We start from the raw sequence: 24,652 nt of genomic DNA, 5'->3' as shown, positions 1-24,652 counted from the left end.
GCAGACACCATCCCACTGGCCCTCTAGGGCTCTGTAACAACCACACCCCCTTATCCCACTGTTGCCGGCACCCAGTGCCGAGAGGCTGAACAACAGCTTGAGTTGGTTCGTTACCCGGTGTGCTACACCCAATAATCACAACGAGGTGGAGAAGCAGAAAAGTTTATTTGCAGCTGCAAAAAGGTACAGGGAGAATAAAATCTCAAATCCTGCACAACAGAGCAGGAAGTTACACAGGCTTTTATACATCCTTTTTCCCAGCATACTTATCCAATAGCAAGCTGCCCCAAGTATCCATATAGCCAGCCAATCCAGTTCCCAGCTAGTTCCCTGATTCTCTGTATCATTTGTTAAACTATACATAAAGCTGCTTTATTCAGCATTGTTCTTCCATATCTCCCCTGTTTGGCCTTGCTTAGTTTCAGGCAGTCTGACTCTGCAACATACTGTTGCAGATTCTCAGCATAACTGCTGTGTGTGCCTCCAGGCGGGGGGGCCAAGGACACTTGGGCCTAGTACGCAGAGCTGCTGCGAGTGCCTCCAGGCAGGAGGGGGGGCCAAGGACACCTGGGCCTAGTGCGAGGGGGCTTCATCGACACTCGTGGTCTTCCATCCCCTTGAGTTACCTAGTGGCCATGCCCCAGTGTCCCCAACACCACCACCTAGATACTTAAGAAATGCATAGGGAAAACTGAAGCACACACACAGTATTCAGAGAGAATAGTAAGAACAGTCCCACTTTGTCACAGCTAATGAGGGGCTTTTTACCATTTTTAAAGACCAAGGCTAAAGGCTTTATGTAAAAAGAGGTAATTCAATTTCTGGTACAAAACTAAAAGTGAATAAGGATGGCTGTTAACTTTGCGTACAGTCTGTAACTAAGGAAATCTACCTGCATGTATGACGGAGCCCGTGGGAGCTAGCTGAGGTCACTCAATCAGGGTGATCTGCAAACAGACCAGGGCAGACAAACCCCAAACGCTGGTGGATATTCCACTACTGAGATTTACCCAGCCAGCCCAAAACAGCTTCTGTATCACCTCCCTGGTTACTCAGATGTCCAAATAATGCAGTTCCCTTAAAGTGCCCAGCCTCTGGCCTCCATCCAGACACGCCTGTCAAACATAGGATAATAAATTCTGAAAATCTTATTTCATCATGTAAAAGAAAAGGTTCTCCTGACCCCAAAGGATCAGCCACACACCCAGGTCCAATTAGAACTTAGATCTTACCCAAAATACACACTTATAGTCAATTCTTGTTATCTAAGCTAAAATTTATTTAAAAAGAAAAGATCAATTATACAGACAGACTTGAATTCAATTCTTGAGGTCTTAAGATACAGAGCGGAGATGAGTTTGTAGTGGCCAAAAGCTCTTTTAGAAATAGTCCAGAGGTCATAGTCCAATGTCCATGTTCAGGGTGACTCCAGTCAGTGACACGGGATCTCAATTCTTATGGCTCAGGGTTCCCCCTCTTGAAACCCAAAGCAGATATGAGATGAAGAAGGATCGTGTCCCAGGGTTTTTATACATTTCCTGTAGCCTTTTGGCCTGAGAAGACAATAGGCTTAACTTTCCTTCTCCCAAACATCCTGGCAATTAGCCCAGGATAATTTATCCATTGAACAGTTCACATACAGGTTACCACAACCTTCAAAGAGACATGTAGACAATAACACTATTCCACTCAAATGTCTTCCTAAATGTTAATATTCCATTTTTGATCTTTGACTCAAAGCTATAGCCATAGACAAGACTTGTTTGCTGACATTGCAAGACCATATCTCTAACAATGTGGGCTGCATGTCGTCGCTTGGCCCTGGGTCAGGTCAGTCTGGGAGTTAATTAACTCTTTCTGGCCCTGTCACCTTTCAATGAGATGTTATATGACACTCATAATGTCACAGCATGTTCCTGTTGCCTGGTGTTTTAACAGTTTGTTAAAACTTTACATTGTTGAGATTTTGAAAACACCTTAGGGACGTAGAAGAGTGTGGGGGAAAAGTCCCGTCTTCCCTCCGGGATGAAGTGTTTGCTTGTAACATAAGCCAGTATTTCTCTGAACTCTGCCTGGGTGTGTTTTGTCTAAAGCTTTCTTTGTGCTTTACGAGTGATACGCTTTTAAGAAGCAGACAGGCAACACTTTCAAAAACCAGCTAACGCTTTATTTCCTGGAAGGCTGCTGTATTTCTACCAAGACTTTGCATTACAGGCAGCATCTCTCTTTCCATTCCTTTGTGTGAGGCGCTGTATTTTTTAAATGGACCAAGGCTCGATGGCCACACCTCCATGGTCATGTGGCACATTCTGATTGGTTCAAGACAATGCATTCTATGATGTCGCCATAGAATAGCTTCTGAGGGGCTCAGCCAAGAGGCCTGGTTTGCCCCAGGCTGGCTGAGCCCGAAATTGTTGGCAGTTGCCGAGACGTGGTTTTCTCCTCTCCCTGCCACCTACTCAGTGACAGGCCCTTTGTTTTGCCTCTTTCTGTAGCAGGCTAAGAGGCATTTGCTTTTCTTAGCTGCTCTTCAAGCCTCTCGCACTTCGTGCCGTGTTTATTTCCTGTATTTTTATGTATAAAGTCTGAAAAATAGGCGCGTGGAGGGCAGGACATAAACCAAAAAGGGGTGTGGAAACCTGTCAGAGTACAGAGTCCTTAACGACTCATTTCCCATTAAAACAGAGGTTTTCAAACTGTGGGTCGGGATCCCAAAGTGGGTCGCGACCCCATCAGGGCCAACGTTAGACTTGCTGGGACCCAGGGCTGAAGCTGAAGCCTGAGCTCCACGCCCGCCTGGGGCAGCGGGACTCAGGGCCCCCCCTCCCCCGGGGCCATGTAGTAACTTTGCTATCAGAGGGGGGTCGCGGGGCAACGAAGTTTGAGACCCCCTGCGTTAGAATGATGTGCTGACGGCCCCGCCCCGCAGAACACCTGAGCCGGGCAAGGAGGTCATGACGTGTCCAGTGAGATCCTGCAGCCAGCGCTGCATGGGACCGGGAGCACAGGGCCCGGAGAGCAAACGCTGCAGGCAGCCTGGGGAAGGGAAACGCGGAGAAGAAAAAGGCCGAGGAGTCCCAGCAGGAAAAGCAGAGGGGAGGCTCCAGGACGTGTGGGGGCTTCTCCAGCAGCAAGCACGGCGGCTGCAGACTCTGGTGGACCTCCTGGGCTGGCCTCCCTCCGCAGCCCGTGGAGAACTGCACTGCAGCACCTGCCGGGCCCCCTCACCATTCCACATGGCACCAGGGGCCACCTCCCTTCCCCTTCCCCTCCTCCTCCCCCCGGGGGGACGCCCACCGCCTGGTGACAGCCGCGGTTGCTGTATGTCCAGGTGGCTGTTCTTTCCCTCGTTAATATGTTCATGGAGAAGAACCTGAACGCTTCATGTATTTGTTTTAAATTGCTCCGGGGGGTTGCACTGGTTTAATACTGAATACAATTCTGAAAGTTGGAAAACGATCACGGTTCTGAGCTCCCAGCATATGCTGCAGAGAGACCCCACGTGTTACCGCTCGGTGTGACGCAGCTCCCAGGCTCAGTGACACACCCCGTGTGACAATCGCACGAGTGCAGAACACAGTCCCTAGCAGGCAGGGCCAGGGAGCGCACCGGGCACCACGGCACCCGGGATTCTTCAGACAGGCATGAAGATCACAGGCTACAGATCGCATTATGGGATGCAGACGCTGCATGCTGGGAAGTTGAGCCCTGGCTCCCACTCACCCGGCGTCTCTGCTCCACCCTGCATTGCCAGAACGTCCCAGCAGCCCCTGCGCTGGACGGTGGTGGTGGCACGCGGGGGCAGCCAGCCCCGGTGCACGGCCCTGCCCATGGCACAGGCAGCCTGGTGAGCAGGTGCTGCGCCGACGTGGCGAGGACCCGGGGACGCACCAGCTCAGGAGCCCCACGCGCCGCGGGGGCCGAGTGCATCAGCAAACGCTTGTAGCGTAGCCGTGGCCGCAGGTTTGCTCCTCCTGGCCTAGTACCACAGCGGGGGAGGGCAGGCTGTTTCACTGAAAAACATCCTCAGTTTCTCAGACTCTTTATGACGCTTTGCATCTCCTCTCCACAGGACACCTTTGCATGCCCTGCCCTGCCTGGGCAGCTCAGTCAGGCTCCAATTTCCCCCCGTGGGTCCCTGTTCGAAGGAAACTCCGCTCTCCTCTCTCGGCTGCTGGGGCAGGTGTGGGGGCCTTTTCTTTCAGCGTCTCTAACTGGGGTCCTGGCAACCCCTTGGCAAATTAACAAATGTCCCATTAGCTTCCCGGCGGGCAGCCCGTGTGCCTGGTGCCGCAGCTGTGTCCGTTGCTCCGGGGAAGAATCCACTGGTGCTGTCGTCACCCTCTGAATCCGGGCGGTGCACTCGGTGTTTGCCAGCTCCTGCAGGAACTGAAATGGGTCCCACCACTTTGCATCTGTTCCCATAGACTGGGCATTGGCTGGCTTGTGCTGGTTGTCACAGTGTGTGCAGCTCCATGCGCGGCTCTGGCTAGAGGCTTTGAGAGCTGTGTGGCTTTCTGCCTCAGGCCTCTGTTGGAGCCTGTCATGTCCAGTGTCAGAGCACGGGCCACCCTGCACAAACGTCACTCTGGGCTGGGCAACTTCTGGGGTTTGGCAAATCCTAATGGCCTTGTAGTCACGCAATAATCTGAGCTTTTCATTCCGATTCCCACCGTGCTTTGGTCTCTGATCAGGGACTCAGTTAACTCCCTAAACTTGGCTGTTCAGCCTCGGGTCAGCTGCGAACTCCCCATCATTTCTGCTGCCTGAGTGGACTGAAACCATTAAACCCGCCTGTGACACCTGGCATCCCCATAGTCCCCACTGTCATGGAGTGAGGCTAGGTTTTGTACAAAGTGTCATTCTAAACGTGCTGGCCAGTCGTATCTCGCTGGATTGTACCTGCTACCTCTGGTAAGATGAGGCCCTGAACCATAAACCCTTGGTATCTGAGGCCCGGGATGGGGCCTGAGGCCCAAAGTAAAGGAATGGTTAAGACTTTGCTACCATAAAGCAAAGTTCAGCTGGGAGCCAGAGGCAGGCCCGGCTCACAGAAGCTGCCAAGAAGAAGGCTGCTAGTTGCATATATATACATACCTAAAGGGGACCAAGCACTAATAGGATAAACATGGACAAGGATGGCACCAGAACGGTCCGCTACGAACACTTCCCACAGAGATAACGAGGAACAGGCTGACCCATCCTAAAGACAGGGTCAGAAGGACAATACGATGGATAGACTTGTTTCTTGGAACCAACCTGTACCAGGAGAGAGGCAGCACCCCAACACAGAGGGGCTGGACCTCCATGCGTCAGGAGTGATGTGTAACCTGTTTGTACCTGTGTACAAGAACGCACCTCTGAGGGGTTGACTTTGTCTGGCCTAGGGAGCAGTGGAGAGTACCGCCACTGACTGAGCTGTGTCCATTGCCGGGGGGCACATATTCGTAGTGTGTCCAGTAGAGTCTGCCGGAAACTATTTCTGTGCTTCGTTTGGCAATAAACCTGGCCGGTTGCCTTCGTACCTTACTGGAGTCTGTGGTCATTGGGGGTCCTCTCGGGGTCTGCTGTGTCAGCGATCTGCAGAGCCGGGGCAGCATGCAGGGAGAACACACACGCAGCCGACTGTTATCATCACTGGACAGAGCAGAGCACCACCCCGGTGACGTCTGACCGTCCGCAGGTGACAGCAGCTGGGTGTGTCCTACCTGTGTGAATGCTGGTGAAAGTGCAGCTGGGGGGCTTTGCAGCTTGTCACAGCAGCACGGTGTAAGCGGGAGTCCAGGCTGGTGGGCCGGGGGGCTCAGTGGTACCCCAGTTCCAGGTGGTACCCCGGGGGGACGCATCACATTGCTGAGTGCAGCAGAACCAGCGAATATTGGAAACCGGCACCCCTCTGCGCAGCACCTTCTCATGGGCAGAATGAATTCCCTCCATCGTCTCCAAACTTCCAGAAAGCTTGAGCATTTAGCTGCTCCGTTCTCCCCCTCAGGGCTTGGCCTTGGTTTCTGTTTGCTCCGGGAGACACACGGTGGGTCAGTAACATCCCTCCGGGCCCAAGGGGCTTCAGACAGACCCTCCACTCAGGACCCTTCCCTGCTCCTTCTGCACCACAGAGCAGGAGCCTCAGCAGCCCCTGCCCGACCTCCTGCCTGCAGGACTAGCCCCCAGAAGGGTCCCCTTCCCGCTGCCAGACCCCACTGCTGCCCCCCACCAGCTACGTCCCTCTGCTCCTTGGGGAGGACGGGCCCTGTCTCGAGGGGGGTCCCGCTGCTGCCGGAACACAACCAAAAAGCAACGAGCTGCACGAGACTCCCTCCCCTCCGGGTGCCAGGAACCGGCCCTTGCCCAGCGCCCACGCCCGCAGAGCTGTGCAGCTCACATCTCTGTGCACCAGCCGCGCCGTCAGCAGGGACAGAGGCCTGCTCCTCGCAGGCCCCGGGAGGGTGAAGTCACGGCGGGGGCTTGACAGACCCCCTGGAGGAGAGGCACCATCCCCCAGGGAGGGCAGCCGGGCACAGCCCGAGCGCCAGGTGTGTCTCCTGCAGGCCCCTCAGGCTCTGCCCAGCGAGTGATGGCACCTCTCCCAGCTCTGGGTCCGCGGGGAGCAGGGTGAACCTGGGTGCGGTGGGGAACCTCTCCGGGAGCAGGGCAGGAGGAAGCAGGGCTGGGAGAGGTGCCCCCCTCGCCACCCAGCCCAGAGGAGCCAGGTCCAGCCCCCAGAGCGGCCCCCTACGTTCCCTCTCAACTGCACGGCCGCACAGGTGCTCAGGGCTGCGGCGGGGAGAACGTCTGCAGCCAGGTTAAGAGAGCAGCAGCCATGAGCTGAGACGCAGAAACTCACATCCCCACAATCCCTCTAAATGACATTGAAACAATGGACTATCCGGCGGCGAAGAAGGAGACCCCGTCCTAATGGCCCCCGCTAGCACCAGGTACAGAAACGGATCTTAAGCTGGTTAAAGAAAACTTGGTTTGATAGTGTCTGTCTGGAAAGAAATCACTTCTCAAGAGTTGGGGTTGTGAAATCCTCATTTCTTTATTGTTTTGTCATTCTGCTCCCCACTTCCCTATGGTTTGTCTGTCTGGTCTCTGCCTGGTGCTTGGATTGTTTCTGTCTGTTACATAATTGATGTTGCTGGGCGTAAATGAATTCAGGGGTGGGGTAGGAGAGGTTCGAGAACGTTGTTACCCTTGGTTGGAAGTGGTTTGTAAAATGTTAGGGTAACGAGTGGTTAAGGTCTCGCTAAGCAGGGCTCAGACTGAAGGCTGCAGGGCAGGTGGTGTCAGGGAGCTGGCAGCCAGCTACCACAAGACACACTCCTTCCTGCGGGAGGCAGGGGATAACGGGGCGACCCCTGGGCACCCCGAGAACCGTCACAACAGGTGAGGAGGTGGCTGGGCGCTGGTGAGTTTTTCTTGGACCCTGTTGTATTTAGCAGCTACTCGGGCTGTTTGAACGTTGTGGGTGGAGCTGTCCCCTTAAGGACAAGGTGGGAAATGGTCGAAAGTTACCTGGGTAAGTTCCCCATGCGTCCCGCTGATCGCCCGCGGCTGGCAGCCTCCCCTCAGGACCCCCGGACGCTCACCGGCGAAGCACACCGGAGCTGGCTGGTGCAGGGCTCAACGGGGATGGGGGGGGTCAGGACCCCCCTGGGCTCTTTGCTTTTCCTACTCCCATCCCCCAAGGCCCCTGTGAGTGGGGGCACGACCTGGGGTCAAATCAACGCTCTCCACAGGCCGGAGTAAGGTCTAGTCCTCCCATTTGCCCCAGGGAATCCAGGCACCATCCAGCGTCTTCACTCCCAGCCCCCCAGGTAATTTTCACGGTGTGACGGAGCAGGGAGTGGGGCGCATTGACCTGGGGATGTCCCGTGGGAGTTTGACTGGGACTGGCTGCATCGGTGCTGGATGGTGGGGGTGACGCCTCTTGGGGGACGATACCTGATCCTGTAACCTGAGCCTGGGAGGGAGGAGGGGGGGGCTGGGCTGGGGCCAGGTGACACCTTTGACCAGGAAACTGGACAAAGGCTGAAGGAGCAGCTGGGGGGGGGGCAGGGTGAGGCAGCGTGAAGGGGTTTCAGTTTGGGGCTTGCTGGGCCAATAAAGGGAGGCCCAGCTGGGGCTCTAGGCTCCCCACCCATCAAGACGGACCTGACTGAGGGGTCCTGGTCTCTGCACCTACAAGCTCTGCTTTAGACCATGTTCCTGTTGGCTAATAAACCCTCTGTGGTGGGCGGAGAGTCCTGGGGAACTGCAGGAAGTGGGGTGCAGGCCCCGACTCCCCCACGCTCCGTGACACCCTGTACGGCTGCAGCTTGCTGGGGCATGGGGGCGACAGAGTCCACAAGTCAGCGCCACGCGAAGGCACCCAGGACGAGCACACCTGGCGGGCCCGGGACCCAACGCGAGTGGCGCGTTTGCTGGCAGCCGGATTCCTTAGCTCCGTCACGAAACGCTGCTGGAGGCGGGAACACGAGGCCTGGCGGGGGCTTTGGCGTTCCCCACTGGCTGAAGTGAGTGACGCGTGTGTCAGGCGGGCACAGCAGCAGAGCCCAGCCCTGAGCGAACCCAAACCTTGGTGGCCAGAGGGAGCCCCGGAGCCCACGGCCACAAGGCCAGCAGGGGGCAGTCGTGCTGCAGCCGCTGAGCTTGTGACTGACGGCCACGGAGCTGCGGGACCTGCCAGTGCCACTCAGGCGAGCACGGCCGGACAGTCAGACCGCGGTCAACAGTAGAACGAGGCCGTTACACAAACTGGGGGCTGTACGCACCAGCCTGCACAAAAGTGCAACGCCCGGACAATACAGTGACTGGTTCCAGGCAGCCATTCTCCAGCCTGCATGACACAGGGGCCCAGGCCAAGTGATCCTAATGCTGCTTTCCAACCTTGAGCTCTCTGAATCGCGGGCTAAGCGGCGCCGCTAACCAAGTGTGCATCAGGAATGAGCTGGAGCCATGGCCAGGTGGGAGCCACGTGCATTCATAGAATCACAGACTATCAGGGTTGGAAGGGACCTCAGGAGGTCATCTAGTCCCACCCCCTGCTCAAAGCAGGACCAATCCCCAACTACATCATCCCAGCCAGGGCTTTATCAAGCCTGACCTTAAAAACTTCTAAGGAAGGAGATTCCACCACCTCCCTAGGGAACCCGTTCCAGTGTTTCACCACCCTCCTAGTGAAAAAGTCCAACCTAAACCTCCCCCACTGCAACTTGAGACCATTACTCCTCGTTCTGTCATCTGCTACCACTGAGAACAGTCTAGATCCATCCTCTTTGGAACCCCCTTTCAGGTAGTTGAAAGCAGCTATCAAATCCCCCCTCATTCTTCTCTTCTGCAGGCTAAACAATCCCAGTTCCCTCAGCCTCTCCTCATAAGTCATGTGTTCCAGTCCCCTAATCATTTTTGTTGCCCTCTGCTGGACTCTTTCCAATTTTTCCACATCCTTCTTGTAGTGTGGGGCCCAAAACTGGACACAGTACTCCAGATGAGGCCTCACCAGTGTCGAATAGAGGGGAACGATCACGTCCCTCAATCTGCTGGCTATGCCCCTACTTATACATCCCAAAATGCCATTGGCCTTCTTGGCAACAAGGGCACACTGCTGACTCATATCCAGCTTCTCGTCCACTGTCACCCCTAGGTCCTTTTCTGCAGAACTGCTGCCGAGCCATTCGGTCCCTAGTCTGTAGAGGTGCATGGGATTCTTTCGTCCTAAGTGCAGGACTCTGCACTTGTCCTTGTTGAACCTCATCAGATTTCTTTTGGTCCAATCCTCTAATTTGTCTAGGTCCCTCTGTATCCTATCCCTACCCTCCAGTGTATCTACCTCTCCTCCCAGTTTAGTGTCATCTGCAAACTTGCTGAGGGTGCAATCCACACCATCCTCCAGATCATTTATGAAGATATTGAACAAAACCAGCCCCAGGACCGACCCTTGGGGCACTCCACTTGATACTGGCTGCCAACTAGACATGGAGCCATTGATCACTACCCGTTGAGCCCGACAATCTAGCCAACTTTCTATCCACCTTATAGTCCATTCATCCAGCCCATACTTCTTTAACTTGCTGGCAAGAATACTGTGGGAGACTGTGTCAAAAGCTTTGTTAAAGTCAAGGAACAACATGTCCACCGCTTTCCCCTCATCCACAGAGCCAGTTATTTTGTCATAGAAGGCAATTAGAGGAGAGGAAAGTGATCAGGAAGAGTCAGCATGGGTTCACCAAGGGCAAATCATGCCTGACTAATCTAAGTGCTTCAGAATTGATTCCTTGAGGACCTGCTCCATGATTTTTCCAGGGACTGAGGTGAGGCTGACTGGCCTGTAGTTCCTAGGATCCTCCTTCTTCCCTTTTTTAAAGATGGGCACTACATTAGCCTTTTTCCAGTCGCCCGGGACTTCCCCAGATTGCCATGAGTTTTCAAAGATAATGGCCAATGGCTCTGCAATCACAGCCGCCAACTCCTTTCGCACTCTCGGATGCAACGCATCCGGCCCCATGGACTCGTGCTCGTCCAGCTTTTCTAAATAGTCCCGAACCACTTCTTTCTCCACAGAGGGCTGGTCACCTCCTCCCCATGCTGTGCTGCCCAGTGCAGCAGTCTGGGAGCTGACCTTGTTCGTGAAGACAGAGGCAAAAAAAGCATTGAGTACATTAGCTTTTCCCACATCCTCTGTCACTAGGTTGCCTCCCTCATTCAGTGAGTGTCCCACACTTTCCCTGACCTTCTTCTCATTGCTAACTTACCTGAAGAAACCCTTCTTGTTACTCTTAACATCCCTTGCTAGCTGCAACTCCAGGTGTGATTTGGCCTTCCTGATTTCACTCCTACATGCCCGAGCAATATTTTTATACTCCTCCCCGATCCTTTGTCCAGTCTTCCACTTCTTGTAAGCTGTTTTGTGTTTAAGATCACCCTCCTGGTGAAATAGTGTTTCCTAATATCCAACCTAGACCTCCCCCACTGCAACTTGAGACCATGACTCCTCGTTCTGTCTTCTGCTACCACTGAGAACAGCTGAGTTCCATCCTCTTTGGAACGCCCCCCCCCTTCAGGTAGTTGAAAGCAGCTAACAAATCCCCCCTCATTCTTCTCTTCTGCAGGCTAAACAATCCCAGTTCCCTCAGCCTCTCCTCATAAGTCATGTGCCCCAGCCCCCTGATCATTTTCATTGCCCTCCGCTGGACTCTCTCCAATTTGTCCACATCCTTTCCGTAGTGTGGGGCCCAAAACTGGACGCAATACTCCAGGTGTGGCTTCACCAGTGCCAAATAGAGGGGAACGATCACGTCCCTCGATCTGCTGGCAATGCCCCTACTAATGCAGCCCAATATGCCGTTAGCCTTCTTGGCAACAAGGGCGCAGTGGTGACACATATCCAGCTTCTCATCCACTGTAAACCCCAGGTCCTGTTCTGCAGAACTGCCTCTTAGCCAGTCGGTCCCCAGCCTATAGCAGTCCCTGGGATTCTTCCTTCCTAAGTGCACTTGTCGTTGTTGAGGGCAGAGATAGGGTCCAGAGTGACCTAGATAAATTGGCGGATTGGGCCAAAAGAACTCGTATCTCCCCACCCCCACCCCCGAAAGTGTAGTGTCATCCACAAGCTTGCTGAGGGTGCAATTCATCCCATCATCCAGATCATTAAATGGGAGAAAGAATTAAACAGAAATCTGTGACAAGTAACTGGGGACTGTAACAGCACTTCCTTAGCTGCTCCAAAAGCCACCATCCCACCCCGGAGAAAGAAGGCCGTAGTGGTTAAAACTAACCTGGCTTAGAGGAGAAGTCAGCTACAAACGCCGCATCTAACAAATGGAGGAAAGGGAGAGTTGATAGCAAAACTGTAACCCAGGAATCAGGAATTGTAGAAAATCGATAAGGGACAAAAGTAGAAACTTGTGGTCAGCAAATTTAAGGACATGAAGTTTTAAAAAGAATATTAAGAAAAGGAATCCTACCAGTGGTATTGGTGTATTATGAGACAGAACTGATACATTTGATCAATAATAATGCAGAAAAGGAAAAAGTGGTCAATAAATATTTGTATCCTGTATTTTGGGGAAAAAACATCCTGTCATCCTATCAAACAGTGAGGCTGGCACTTGTTCCATTCTACCAGTATCACTGGAGGATGTTAAACAGCAGCTACTAAAATTAGACATTTATAAATCAGAAGATCCAGGTAACTTGTGTCCAAGAGTTTTAAAAGAGCTGGCTGAGGAGCTCACTGGACTGTTAATGTTGGTTTTCAGTAAGTCTGGGGATGTTCCAGAAGAATGGAAGACAGCTAATGTTGTGCCAATATTTAAAAGGGCAAACGGGATGGCCTGAAGTAGTCTGTCACTCTGATATCAATCCTGGGCAGATGGGGGAGACCGTTTTGCAGAATACGCCACTCTGCCCCCATACGCCACAGCCATGCCAATGCCGCGCCGGCTACGCCACACCCGGAGGTCCAGGCATGGCCGGGGTTCCCTCCACATGGGAGAGGTGCCTTCCTCCCAGCTGGGTGCCTTCCAGCAACCACCTGCACCCTGCGGCGTTGCAGACGAACACGTAACAAGGGCTGCACGAAGGCCACCTAGGGAGGAAGCACCCATGGGCAGCGCCAGCAATGTTTCACAGCAGTATGGAGCCAGCTGCCAGGGCTGTGCACTGCCGAAGGTCCATTGCTGGCTGGACGAGCCCCGGACAGTTCCAGGCATCGCCTTTCCAGGCTCCCATGAGAGGCCAAACAATCCTCCATGTCCCCATGTCGTGGGTCAGCCCCAGTCCAGGTGCAGCAGGCCCTGGCCCTCCAGGCCCACCTCTGCCCCAGGTGCCAGCCCAGGCCTTGGGGATCAGCAGCAAGGGCCTGTTTGTTCTGTGCCGATTCCCTGGGCTGCTTCCTGCCTTTGCCCAGCTGCAGACATTGGTCGGAGAGCCGTGCTTGCCTGTCTCCTCCCGCCCGAGCTGCCAGCTCAGCATCTGCTCAGTTCACTGCGGTGGGTGGGTGTTCTCAGGGGGCTCTGACCCGTGCTCGAGAGGTTACCGAGCCCTCCATTAACCCTTCCTGGCTGCCATCACAGCTGTACGGGCCAAGGCCAAGCCACGAGCCAGAGCCCACCTGGTGGCCCAGGATGGATTTCCCACCCCTGGGAGCCGAGTAGGCACAGACTTGGCTGCACTGGCTGGGAAAATGCTCCCATCCGTCTCGACTGCGTGTCCCTGAACCATCCTGGGCCGGGGCTGCTACAGACAAGGGGGGGTCGCGCTAACACATCTATCGGGCTGCACACAGACCACATGCCCAGAGTGCAGCCTGGCTGGGGTTTGCACGGCAGCCATGGCGCGGGGGGTGGGGGGGGATCCTGCTGACACCTGGGTTCAGAGCAGACTGAGCCCAGGCTGCCTGTCGTGCCCGGCGCGGATGTCAGAGATTTGCAGACACATGGCGACGGCTAACTGAAGCCAGCGGGCGGCTCCGGGGTCCCGGGTGGCCCCACATCCCACACACAAGGGCCGTGCACATTGCTGGGGGAACCTGGGGTGCAACCAGCAGGGGGGTCACATGTGGTCACACGTGGGGTCGTAGGAGGGCGTCACCCCAGAGGAACAGGCGACAGGGTGGCCAGAGCCCAGAAGGCGGGCGAGAGGGGTCCCCGAGTCAGTCTCAGGCAGGCACCGGCCCCCGGGCACCAGGGCACAGCAGGGCCACAGGAACTGGCCTGGTTCTCCTGGCATCCGAGGTGCTGCTTGGGTGAGAGACCCGCACGTCCAACGCCCGTGCAGGGCACCAAGCGCTCGGTCTCCACTGCTCGCTCTAGCTCCGCTCGGGCCCAAGCACTGCGCTCTCCTGCGCCTGGCTCCCCCTGCCGAGGCCAGGGCTCCCCCAGGCAGCACCTCCCAGCCCTGGGAGCAGCACCGGCCACGGGACCGTCCCACAGCGCTGGGGCGGGCACGGTGCCATCTCAGGGGGTGGGGAGACGCGGGCAGTCGTGCGCTAGAAATGCTGTGACCCCGTTCCCCGGCTGCGGGGGGAGGAGCCGCACCGCTTGGCCACAGCGTCACCGAGCACGTAGGAGCGAGCCCTGCCCCGGCCTCCCTCGGGACCCTCTGGCTAAGTGCCAGGCTCAGCCGCGGCCTCCACGTCGCCCCAGGCAGCCAGCGGACGAGGGGAGGCCTGAGGCTTTGCTGGGGGAGCCGGGCCGAGCTCCCAGCACTGATGCCCGGGGAGGGGGGGGGGCACGGGCACTAAGGCGTTCCCTCCCCAGTGCTCACACCAAGGCCGCGTGGGGGGGGGGGCGGACCTTGCTGATTTACACCCAACCCCCAGGAGGGCAGGTGCTGCGTGGACACTGTGCCCTTTGTCACCGGGCACCCCATCCGCTGGGCCCCTGCTGCGCCCGGCTCACCTCAGCCCCTTCGGGGCAGCGGAGGGCTGGGGCGGGGGCTTGCTGGGGGCGGGGGCTCCCCTGCCTGGGGCACAGCCCATGAGGGAGACAGGAACCTGGCATCATGCTGCTGTGGCCCTAACGCTGGCCCCCACCCAGGCCTCGGGGCTGGTGCCCGGCTCTGAGAGCCCACCCCCTGCCCCGCCCCAGCAAGAGGCGCCCCTTCTCCCCAGCCACCCGTAGGCCCAGCAGCCGCATCACACAGCCCGTACCCTTGTCATGGGCGCCCGGGGGCGTGAAAGGGGCAGTTTGCCCCCCAAAGCTAAGCAGCACTGTGACCCGGTGAGCGAGGCCCCCAGAGCCTCACCGTTATCTGCCCTGCCAGGAGCTGGAGCCAGCCCCAGCCCCGGGACAGGGCCCGAGCAGCTGGTGGGTCCGAGCAAGGGCCAAGCATGGGAGCTCAGCCCCTGCGGTTTGCTTGTCTCCCAGGTGCCCTCTGCTGCCCACACGGCTTGTAGGTGGTGCCAGGCTACAGCCCCAGTTAGGGGGGCTGCACACGGGGGGACCCCAGGGATCCCCAAGGCAGGAAAGCCCCGTGAGGCTTGCACAAGCAGCAAGGGGCTGAGCCGCACCCCACCCTGAGGCCCTGCCAGTCACTTCTTGCCATGCCCACCGCTCTCTACCCCACATCTGTCTCGTGGCTCCACCGCAGAACAGGGGGGCGGGGGCATGGCTCTGCGTGTGGCCGGGGGGGGGAGGATTAGGCAGGGCCAGGGGTGGGGCAGGGCAGGGCTGGCGGAGGGCCAGGTGCAGGGATGGAGTACGACAGGCCAGGGCGAGAACCAAGAGTCCAGCCTGTAGCGGGGCAGCCAGCACCCGTCACTGGTTCCCTCCAGGCCAGGGGACGGGCACTAGCCAGGGAAAGCAGGGGAGGAGGCTGCCCCCGATACACCCCGTATCCCCAGCAGCTGGGTCAGTCTGGGTTACAGCACCCACAGATCCACCGTTCCACCAAGCGCTAGCAGATGCCCGGGGGGGCACCCCCTCCCACCCCACTCACTGACCCAGGGCCCCCTGACAGAGGCCCTTGGCTGCCCCTCGGCACCGCCCTCCGTGTGAGCCTGGCAATGCTGCAGCCCTGCGGGCCCCTACACCCCAGGGCCCCACTCAGCCCTCTGTCCCCGCACCCTCCACAGCGCTGCACCCCCTGCCAAGCCCCCACTCATGGCAGCCCAGCGATCCTGGTGCCACGGGGAGGTTGGGCCTGCCTCCCCCGACAGGGACAGGGCCCAGCATACTTTCAGAATACTTTATTTTGTACATATGGTTCATTAGCATACGGCAGTCCCACCCCCACTTGCACCCATGTGTGGAGGGTGCTGGCTGTAACCCTGGGACTGCGGGGCTGAAAGCTGGGGGGGGAAGCTTAGATTCGTGGCTCCTGGGCGTGAGGGTAGCATTACCCTGGGGGCAGGAGGGGCAGGATCTGGCTCCTGGGGGGTTCATAGCGGCGATGGCTGTGGGGCTCCCTAGGCACGGGGGTGCAGCCAGGATTGGGGGCTCCCCTGGAGACTAGCCCCCAGCATGGAGGGGGAACTGGGCTGGACACCCTCCCACCCGTGGGGTCTGCGGGGGGGGGAGGGACTTGCCGGGACCTGGCAGTGCCATGATGGGCAGGCCTAGGGCATGCATCCCTGGAATAACACAGAGTGAGACGCACCCACAGCCAGGGCCTGGCAGAGGCCAGGGCACGCCCCGCTGCCCAGACCCACGCCAGGCCGCTGCTCTGGGGCCTGCAGGTCCCACGACCCCTCCCTGCCCCCAGTGCTGGGTTCGGCAACCCCATCCCTGAACCCAGCCACAGAAATAAAGTGCAGATCAACCCTAGTGAGAAGGGAGACACAGGGAGGGAGAGAGGGGAACGTGGGGGAGGGGTTACTGGAGGGCAGATCGGGGTGGGCTGGGGGAGGCCACAGTGGGAAGGCAGCTGGGGGTTGCTGGTGGGGTGCATAGCTGGGAGACACCGGAGAGGTGAGAGGTGCCAGGGAGCACAACGGGCTTTGCTGGCGGCACATGGGGGCAGCAGGTTGGCATTGCAGGGGGCACAGCAGGGCAGGGGGTGGGCATTGCTGGCGGGCACCAGGGGGCTGGGCAGGTGTTGCTGGTGGGCACAGGGGGCAGGCACTGCTGGGTGGCACCAGAGGCAGCGGGCAGGCGGTGAGGGGTTGCACTGGGGGGTGGGCGTTGCTGCGGGCACTGCTGGGTTGCACTGGGGGGCGGTGGTGCTAGGTTTTACAAGGGAGTGGGCGGTGCTGCAGGCATTGGGGGGCGGGCGGTGGTGCTACATTGGGGGGTGGGCGGTGCTGGGTTGTACAGGGGAGTGGGGGGTCCGGGTGCTGGACTGCACTGGGGTGCAGGCAATGCTGGGGGCTCAGAGGTGGGAGTTGCTGGTGGGTACGGGGGCGGTGATAGGCAGGAGATGCTGCACCCCAGAGAGAAGGAACAACAGCCCCAGCTCCTGTATTCCCATTGACCGTCTGGCCCGGATGGCTGGGGTGAGGGGCAGCCCCCCAACAAACACCAAAGGGCCCAGGTGTGGGGGAAGGGAAGACAGCCCCTAACCTTCACCGCAACCAGGGGGACCTGCTGGGCCGCCCCTCTCCGCGGGCCAGTCTCCCTGCTGTGGGGCACAGGCCGGCAGGCTCAAGGGTGGGTCCCCCCTCGCCGGGCTCTTGCACTGCAGCTTGGGGGGCCCAGGGCTCCTGCAAGCCCCCCCAGTGGGGCTGGGCACTCAGCACAAGCCTGCAGGTGGGGGAGCAGCCCCTCGGTCTCTAGTCCAGGCAGTGGGGCAGGTGCAGGCTGGGGCCCACCCGGTGCCCCTCAGCTACTGCAGGTAGCGATAGGCCTTGAAACAGTGGTTGCCCGAGTCGGCCACCACCACGTGTCCGTCCGAGGTGAGCGCCAGGCCCTGCGGCCCATACAGCGGGTCGGCCAGCGTGTTGATGTAGGACAGGAAGGAGCCTGAGCTGTCGAAGACCTGCCGAGAGAGGGGACTGTGACAAACCTGAGGGACGGTCTCAGACTGAGGCGGTTCTGGAACAAACTGATGAATTTAAACAGCAATAAGTCACCAGGAGCAGGTGGTCACCCAAGAGTTCTGAAGGAACTGTGAAATTGCAGAACTACTCTGTAACCTATCGCTTACATCAGCTTCTGTCCCAGATGGCTGGAGGATAGCTAATGTGACACCAATTTTTAAAAAGGGCTCCAGAGGAGACCCTGGCAACTACAGGCCAATAAGCCTGACTTCAGTACCGGGCAAACTGGTTGAAACTAAAGAAAAGAACAAAATTGTCGGACACAGAGATGAACGTAATTTGTTGGGAAATAGTCAACATGGTTTTTGTAAAGGGAAATCCTGCCTCACTAATCTACTAGAATTGTTTGAGGGGATCAACAAGCACGCGGATAAGGGTGATCCAGTGGATACAGTGTGTTTAGATTTTCAGAAAGCCTTTGACAAGGTCCCTCACCAAAGGCTCTTAAGCAAAGTAAGCTGTCATGGGATAAGGGGAAAGGTCCTCTCATGAATTGGTAACTGGTTAAAAGACAGGAAACAAAGGGTAGGAGTAAATGGTCGGTTTTCACAATGGAGAGAGGTGAATAGTGGTGTCCTCCAGGGGTCTGTATGGGGCCCAGTCCTATTCAATATATTCATAAATGATCTGGAAAAAGGGGTAAACAGTAGGGCTGTCAATTAATCGCAGCTTTAATCACACTGTTAAACAATAGAATTCCAATTGCAATTAATTAAATATTTTTGGATGTTTTTCTACGTTTTCAAATATATTGATTTCAATTACAGCACAGAATACAAAGTGTACAGTGCTCACTTTATATATATATATATTTTTTGTTACAAATACCTGCACTCTAAAAACAAAAGGAATTTTTCAATTCACCTCACAGAAGTACTGTAGTGCATTCTCTTTAGAGATGGTGTCCCTAGCCTCTGTTTGCCAGAAGCTGGGAATGGGCAACAGGAGATGGCTCACTTGATGATTCCCTATTCTGTTCATTCCCTCTGGGGCACCTGGCACTGGCCACTGTCAGAGACCATCGTGCTGACCCAGTCTGGTCGTTCTTATGCTCTTTATCATGAAAGTGCAACTTACAAATGTAGGGTTTTTTTGTTATATAACTGCACTCAAAAACAAAACAATGCAAAACTTTAGAGCCTACAAGTCTAATTAGGCTAACTTCTTGTTCAGCCAATCGCTAAGACAAACAAGTGCGTTCACTTTTGTGGGAGATAATGCTGCCCACTTCTTGTTTACAATGTCACCTGGAAGTGAGAACAGGCATTCACATGGGACTTTTGTAGATGGCATTGCAAGGTATTTACGTGCTAGATATTAAACATTTGTATGCCTCTTCATGCTTTGGCCACCATGTGATGTTATTGACATAATCTGTAACCATTTAGATCACGGTTGCAACCACTCTCATATATTTGCAGCAAATATTGTACAAAGGTTATCATATAAGGCGTCTAAGACAAGGTTATGTGTTGCTGGTTAGGATGATCCTGCCTGTTTGCACATATCATTTTGTATTTAAAGATATAAGTATTGGCTCTAGACTGTCTCTATTTCAAACTTCTGCTGTGCTTCTGGGTGACACCCCAGACATCAGCTCTGCCTAGCCTGCTGGATGGCCCATTAAGGACCATCAGTGACACAAGTGACCCATTGAGAGAAGGCAGACATGCCTTGGGACTCAGCAAGGCGTGCAGGGACCTGCCTAGGGACAAAACTCTGAGGTTTTTTCATGCCATGTGCTGGAATGATTGTCTTAGAAAGAAAGAAAGAAAGAAAGAAAGAAAGAAAGAAAGAAAGAAAGAAAGAAAGAAAGAAAGAAAGAAAGAAAAAGAAAGAAAAAGAAAGAAAGAAAGAAAGAAAGAAAGAAAGGCCACATGACAAGAGACTATAAAACCCTGCTGCAGCTCCTCTGTCTTGTTTTCAGTCCTTCTTGCCTCTGGAGGGACTTCGCTACAAACGGAAGCTCTACACAAAGGACTGAATGACCCAGCCAGCTGGGGATGATCGACCAGCTGGGGATGTTCTCCAGAGACTTAATTTGAACCTGCCGTTTATTCCATCACTGCTACAAGCCTGAACCAAGAACTTTGACATTGCTGTGTGTCATTGATTCCATTTCACCAGTTCTAGCTCTCATCGCTCTCTTATTCCTTTTATGAATAAACCTTTAGATTTTAGATTAGAAAGGATTGGCAACAGCGTGATTTGTGGGTAAGATCTGATTTGTATATTGACCTGGGTCTGGGGCTTGGTCCTTTGGGATCGAGAGAACCTTTTTCCTTTTACTGGGGTATTGGTTTTCATAACCATTCGACCCCATAACGAGGGGCACTGGTGGGGATACTGGAGTGTCTGAGGGAATTGCTTGTGTGACTTACGTCTGACTTATGGGCAAAACCAAAGTCTTCTCTGTCTGGCTGGTTTGGTTTGCCTTGATGTGTATAGAAACCCTAGCCTTGGGCTGTAACTGCCCTGCTTGAAGCAATTTGTCCTGAATTGGCACTCTCAGCTGGGTCCCGCCAAAGCCAGCATGGTTACACACCATTCAAAAGACATGCTTCCATGCTGATGATGCTCGTTAAAAAAAATAATCCATTAATTAAATTTGTGACTGAACTCCTTGGGGGAGAATTGTATGTCTCCTGCTCTGTTTTACCTGGATTCTGCCATATATTTCATGTTATAGCAGTCTCAGATAATGACCCAGCACGTAGAATCATAGAAGATTAGGGTTGCAAGGGACCTCAGGAGGTCATCTAGTCCCACCCCCTGCTCAAAGCAGGACCAACCCCTAAATCATCCCAGCCAGGGCTTTGTCAAGCCGGGTCTTAAAAACCTCTAAGGATGGAGATTCCACCGCCTCCCTAGGTAATGCATTCCAGTGCTTTACCACCCACCTAGTGAAAAAGGTTTTCCTAATATCCAACCTAGACCGCCCCCACTGCAACTTGAGACCATTACACCTTGTTCTGTCATCTGCCATCACTTAGAACAGCCGAGCTCCGTTCTCTTTGGAACCCTCCATTCAGGTAGTTGAAGGCTGCTACCAAATCCCGCCTCACTCTTCTCCTCTGCTGACTAAATAACCCCAGTTCCCTCAGCCTCTCCTCATACGTCATATTCCCCAGCCCCCTAATAATTTTCGTTGCCCTCCACTGGACTCTCTTCAATTTGTCCACATCCTTTCTGTAGCAGGGGGCCCAAAACTGGACGCAATACTCCAGGGGTGGCCTCACCAATGCTGAATAGAGGGGAATAATCACTTCCCTTGATCTGCTGGCAGTGCTCCTACCAATATAGCCCAATATGCCGTTAGCCTTCTTGGCAACAAGGGCACACTGTTGACTCATATCCAGCTTCTCGTCCACTGTAATCCCCAGGTCCTTTTCTGCAAAACTGCTGTTTAGCCAGTCGATCCCCGGCCTGTAGCAGTGCATGGGATTCTTCCGTCCTAAGTGCAGGACTCTGCACTTGTCCTTGTTGAACCTCATCAGATTTCTTTTGGCCCAATCCTCCAATTGGTCTAGGTCACTCTGGACCCTATCCTTACCCTCCAGCGTATCTATCTCTCCCCCGAACTTAGTGTCATCCACAAACTTGCTGAGTGTGTAATCCATCCCATCCTCCAGATCATTAATAAAGATGTTGAACAAAACCGGCCCCAGGACCGACCCTTGGGGCACTCCACTTGATACCAGCTGCCAACTAGACATGGAGCCATTGATCACTACCCGTTGAGCCCAACGATCTAGCCAGCTTTCTATCCACCTTATAGTCCATTCATCCAGCCCATACTTTATTAACTTGCTGGCAAGAATACTGTGGGAGACCGTATCAAAAGCTTTGCTAAAGTCAAGATATATCACATCCACCACTTTTCCCATATCCACAGAGCCAGTTATCTCATCACAGAAGGCAATCAGGTTGGTCAGGCATGACTTGCCCTTGGTGAATCCATGCTGACTCTTCCTGATCACCTTCCGCTCCTCCAAGTGCTTCAAAATGGATTCCTTGAGGACCTGCTCCGTGATTTTTCAGGGACTTAGGTGAGGCTGACCAGTCTGTTCATTTTAAGAACACTTTCACTGCAGATTTGACAAAACGCAAAGAAGGTACCAATGTGCAATTTCTAAAGATAGCTACCGCACTCAACACAAGGTTTAAGAATCTGAAGCGCCTTCCAAAATCTGAGAGGGACGAGGTGTGGAGCAAACTTTCAAAAGCCTTAAAAAAGCAACACGCCGAGGAGAAAACTACAGAACCTGAACCACCAAAAAAGAAAATCAACCTTCTGCTGGTGGCATCTGACTCAGAGGATGAAAATGAACATGCGTCGGTCCGCTCTGCTTTGGATCGTTATTGAACAGAACCTGTCATCAGCAAGGACGCGTGTCCCCTGGAATGGTGGTTGAAGCATGAAGGGACATAAGAATCTTTAGCGCATCTGGCACGTAAATATCTTGCTACACCAGTTACAAAAGTCCCATGCGAATGCCTGTTCTCACTTCCAGGTGACACTGTAAACAAGAAGTGGGCAGCATTATCTCCCACAAAAGTGAACACTTTTGAGCGATTGGCTGAACAAGAAGTAGGACTGAGTGGATAGGCTCTAACGTTTTACATTGTTTTGTTTTTTAATGCAGTTATTTTTGTACATAATTCTACATGTGTAAGTTCAACTTTCAGGATAAAGAGATTGCGCTACAGTCCTTGTAATGGGGGAACTGAAAAATGCTATCATATTTTTTTTACAGTGGAAATATTTGTAATCAGAAATAAAGTGAGCACTGTGCACTTTGTATTCTGTGCTGTAACTGAAATCAATATATTTGAAAATGAAAAAAAAACATAAATATTTCAATAAATTGAATTCTATTATTGTTTAACAGTGTGATTAATCACAATTAATGTTTTTAATCGCTCGACAGCCGTAGTAACCAGTGATGTGGCAAAATTTGCAGATGATACAAAACTGCTCAAGATAGTTAAGTCCTAGGCAGACTGCGAAGAGCTACAAAAGGATCTCACAAAACTGGGTGACTGGGCAACAAACTGACAGACGAAATTCAATGTTGATAACTGAAAAATAATGCACATTGGAAAACATAATCCCCGCTATCCATATAAAATGATGGGGTCTAAATTAGCTGTTACCACTCAAGAAAGATCTTGGAGTCATTGTGGATAGTTCTCTGAAAACATCCACTCAGTGTGCAGCGGCAGTCAAAAAAGCTAACAGAATGCTGGGAATCATTAAGAAAGGGAGAGATAAGACGATAGAAAATATCAGATTGCCCCATCTAAATCCATGGTACGCCCACACCTTGAATACCGCGTGCAGATGTGGTCGCCATATCTCAAAAGTCAACAAAATTGATTAGGGGTCTGGATCCGTATGAGGAGAGATTAATAACACTGGGACTTTTCAGTTTGGAAAAGAGACGACTAAGGGGGGATATGATAGAGGTCTATAAACTCATGACTGGTGTGAAAACAGTAAATAAGGAAGCGTTATTTACTCCTCATAACACAAGAACTAGGCGTCACCAAATGAAATTAACAGGCAGCAGGTTTAAAAGAAACAAAAGGAAGTATTTCTTCACACAACGCACAGTTAACCTGTGGAACTCCTTGCCAGAGGATGTTGTGAAGGCCAAGACCATAATCAGGGTTCAAAAAAGAACTAGCTAAGTTCATGGGGGATAGGTCCATCAGTGGCTATTAGCCAGGATGGGCAGGGTTGGTGTCCCTCGCCTCTGTTTGCCAGAAGCTAGGAATGGGCGACAGGGGATGGATCACTTGATGATTACCTGTTCAGTTCATTCCCTCTGGGGCACCTGGCATAGGCCACTGTCGGAAGACAGGATACTGGGCTGGATGGACCTTTGGTATGACCCAGTCTGGCCGATCTTTTGTTCTTATGTACTGCAGAGCCGTAGCACCACCCCCCAACAGGGTCTCCTCACCCCCCGGAACAACCTAGGCCCCTGCCCTGCCCTGCACAGTGCCAGGCCTGTAGGGGGTCTGAGCCACATCCTGGATTGCTACCCACCAGTGCCAGTCACAAGCTGGGCAGCCCTGGGGACAGCCTCATGGACCAGGGGAATCCCCTCCTGCTCCACATGTCACAAGCCTACGGAACTCACTGCCACCAGATACAAAGGGGCCGGGCACTTAGAGTCAAGGAGGGATGGGGCATTTCTCTAATGTCAGAGAAGTGAATGCCAATGTGTGGGGGGAGGGGAGGAACTGCTGCATCGGGGCAGGACCACCAGCCTGGCAGGTTCCCAGTGCCCCCCATGCAAGTCCCGGCCCTCGTGCCCTACCTGGATCCGGCTGTTGCCCCAGTCGGCCACGATGATGTTGCCGTTGGAATCCACGGCCACGCCGGTGGGAGCGTTGAACTGCCCGTTCCCCTCCCCGTGTGAGCCAAACTTGAAGAGGAACTCACCATCGGCGCTGTACACCTGGGGGAAGGAGAGGGGCTTGTCACCCCGCCAGCCACCACAGGGAGCCCCCGACCCAGCGCTTGGCTGGCAGGGACCCAGCCGGCTGGGACTGTGCCAGCACAGAAGGGCTAAGAGCTGGAACCTGGAGGAGGCGTTGGCTCGATGGAGGGCCACCACGGGCCGGGGAGCACCGGAGCGCGGGAGCGGGGCAGGTGGAAGGTGTGAGCAGGCCAAGGGGCCGGCAGGGGCCAGGCTGGGGCCTGGGGACCGGCAGCGAGGGAAAGGTCAACTCGTTCCATGGCAGACGGGCTGGGTGGCGACCTCTTAACCGCTGCTGCTCTTGGCTCCCCAAGGTCGCCCCACGCTGGGGCCGGGACTGGTGAACCCTACACTGCCCTCAGCTGGGCGGGGGGCCCTCCGCAGGGACACGGCTCCCCAGGGCCCATTGTGGCAGGAGGCGCTGGGCAGAGCGCAGCCGGGACGCAGGTGGCTGGAGGCCAGGGGGTCAGTCTCTGGGGTGCTGAGGCAGTGTGTGCCGAGGAGAGCGGGATCCCGGGGGACTGGCCTGCAGAAGAGTTCCTCCCAGGGCCAATCCTGTGGCTAGGTGCCGGGGTGCGGGCAGGGCCAGGTGTGATGAAGTGGGGCTGTTCTTAATGTTTCCTCTGAATACTGTAGGGGTGCCTCAGTTTCCCCTAGGCATTTCTTAAATCTCTAGGGGGTG

The 24,652-nt window shown here is 54.7% G+C and overlaps 1 protein-coding gene across 6 annotated transcripts in view; it reads right to left on the bottom strand.

Annotated features, from left to right (window-relative positions):
* Positions 1-15,676: 15,676 nt before the first annotated feature.
* Positions 15,677-24,652, bottom strand: part of TRIM3 (tripartite motif containing 3) — a 35,860-nt gene continuing 26,884 nt past the window's right edge. For 5 of the 6 annotated variants that reach the window (XM_073327100.1, XM_073327099.1, XM_073327101.1 and 2 more), the window contains exons 11-12: positions 23,809-23,949; positions 15,677-17,418 (exon numbers count right to left, since the gene is read on the bottom strand). In XM_073327100.1, coding sequence (XP_073183201.1) covers positions 17,266-17,418; positions 23,809-23,949 — 294 coding nt within the window. In that variant the 3' untranslated portion in view covers positions 15,677-17,265. Of the gene's footprint in view, positions 17,419-18,132; positions 22,000-23,808; positions 23,950-24,652 lie in introns of those variants that run through there. The other variant, XM_073327104.1, reaches the window with a different exon arrangement.

This window comes from Lepidochelys kempii, unplaced genomic scaffold (genome assembly GCF_965140265.1).
Source record: "Lepidochelys kempii isolate rLepKem1 unplaced genomic scaffold, rLepKem1.hap2 scaffold_61, whole genome shotgun sequence".
Taxonomy (NCBI): domain Eukaryota; kingdom Metazoa; phylum Chordata; order Testudines; family Cheloniidae; genus Lepidochelys; species Lepidochelys kempii.
Note: the sequence above shows the minus strand (reverse complement) of the source record. Positions and strands in the feature narration are given on the sequence as shown.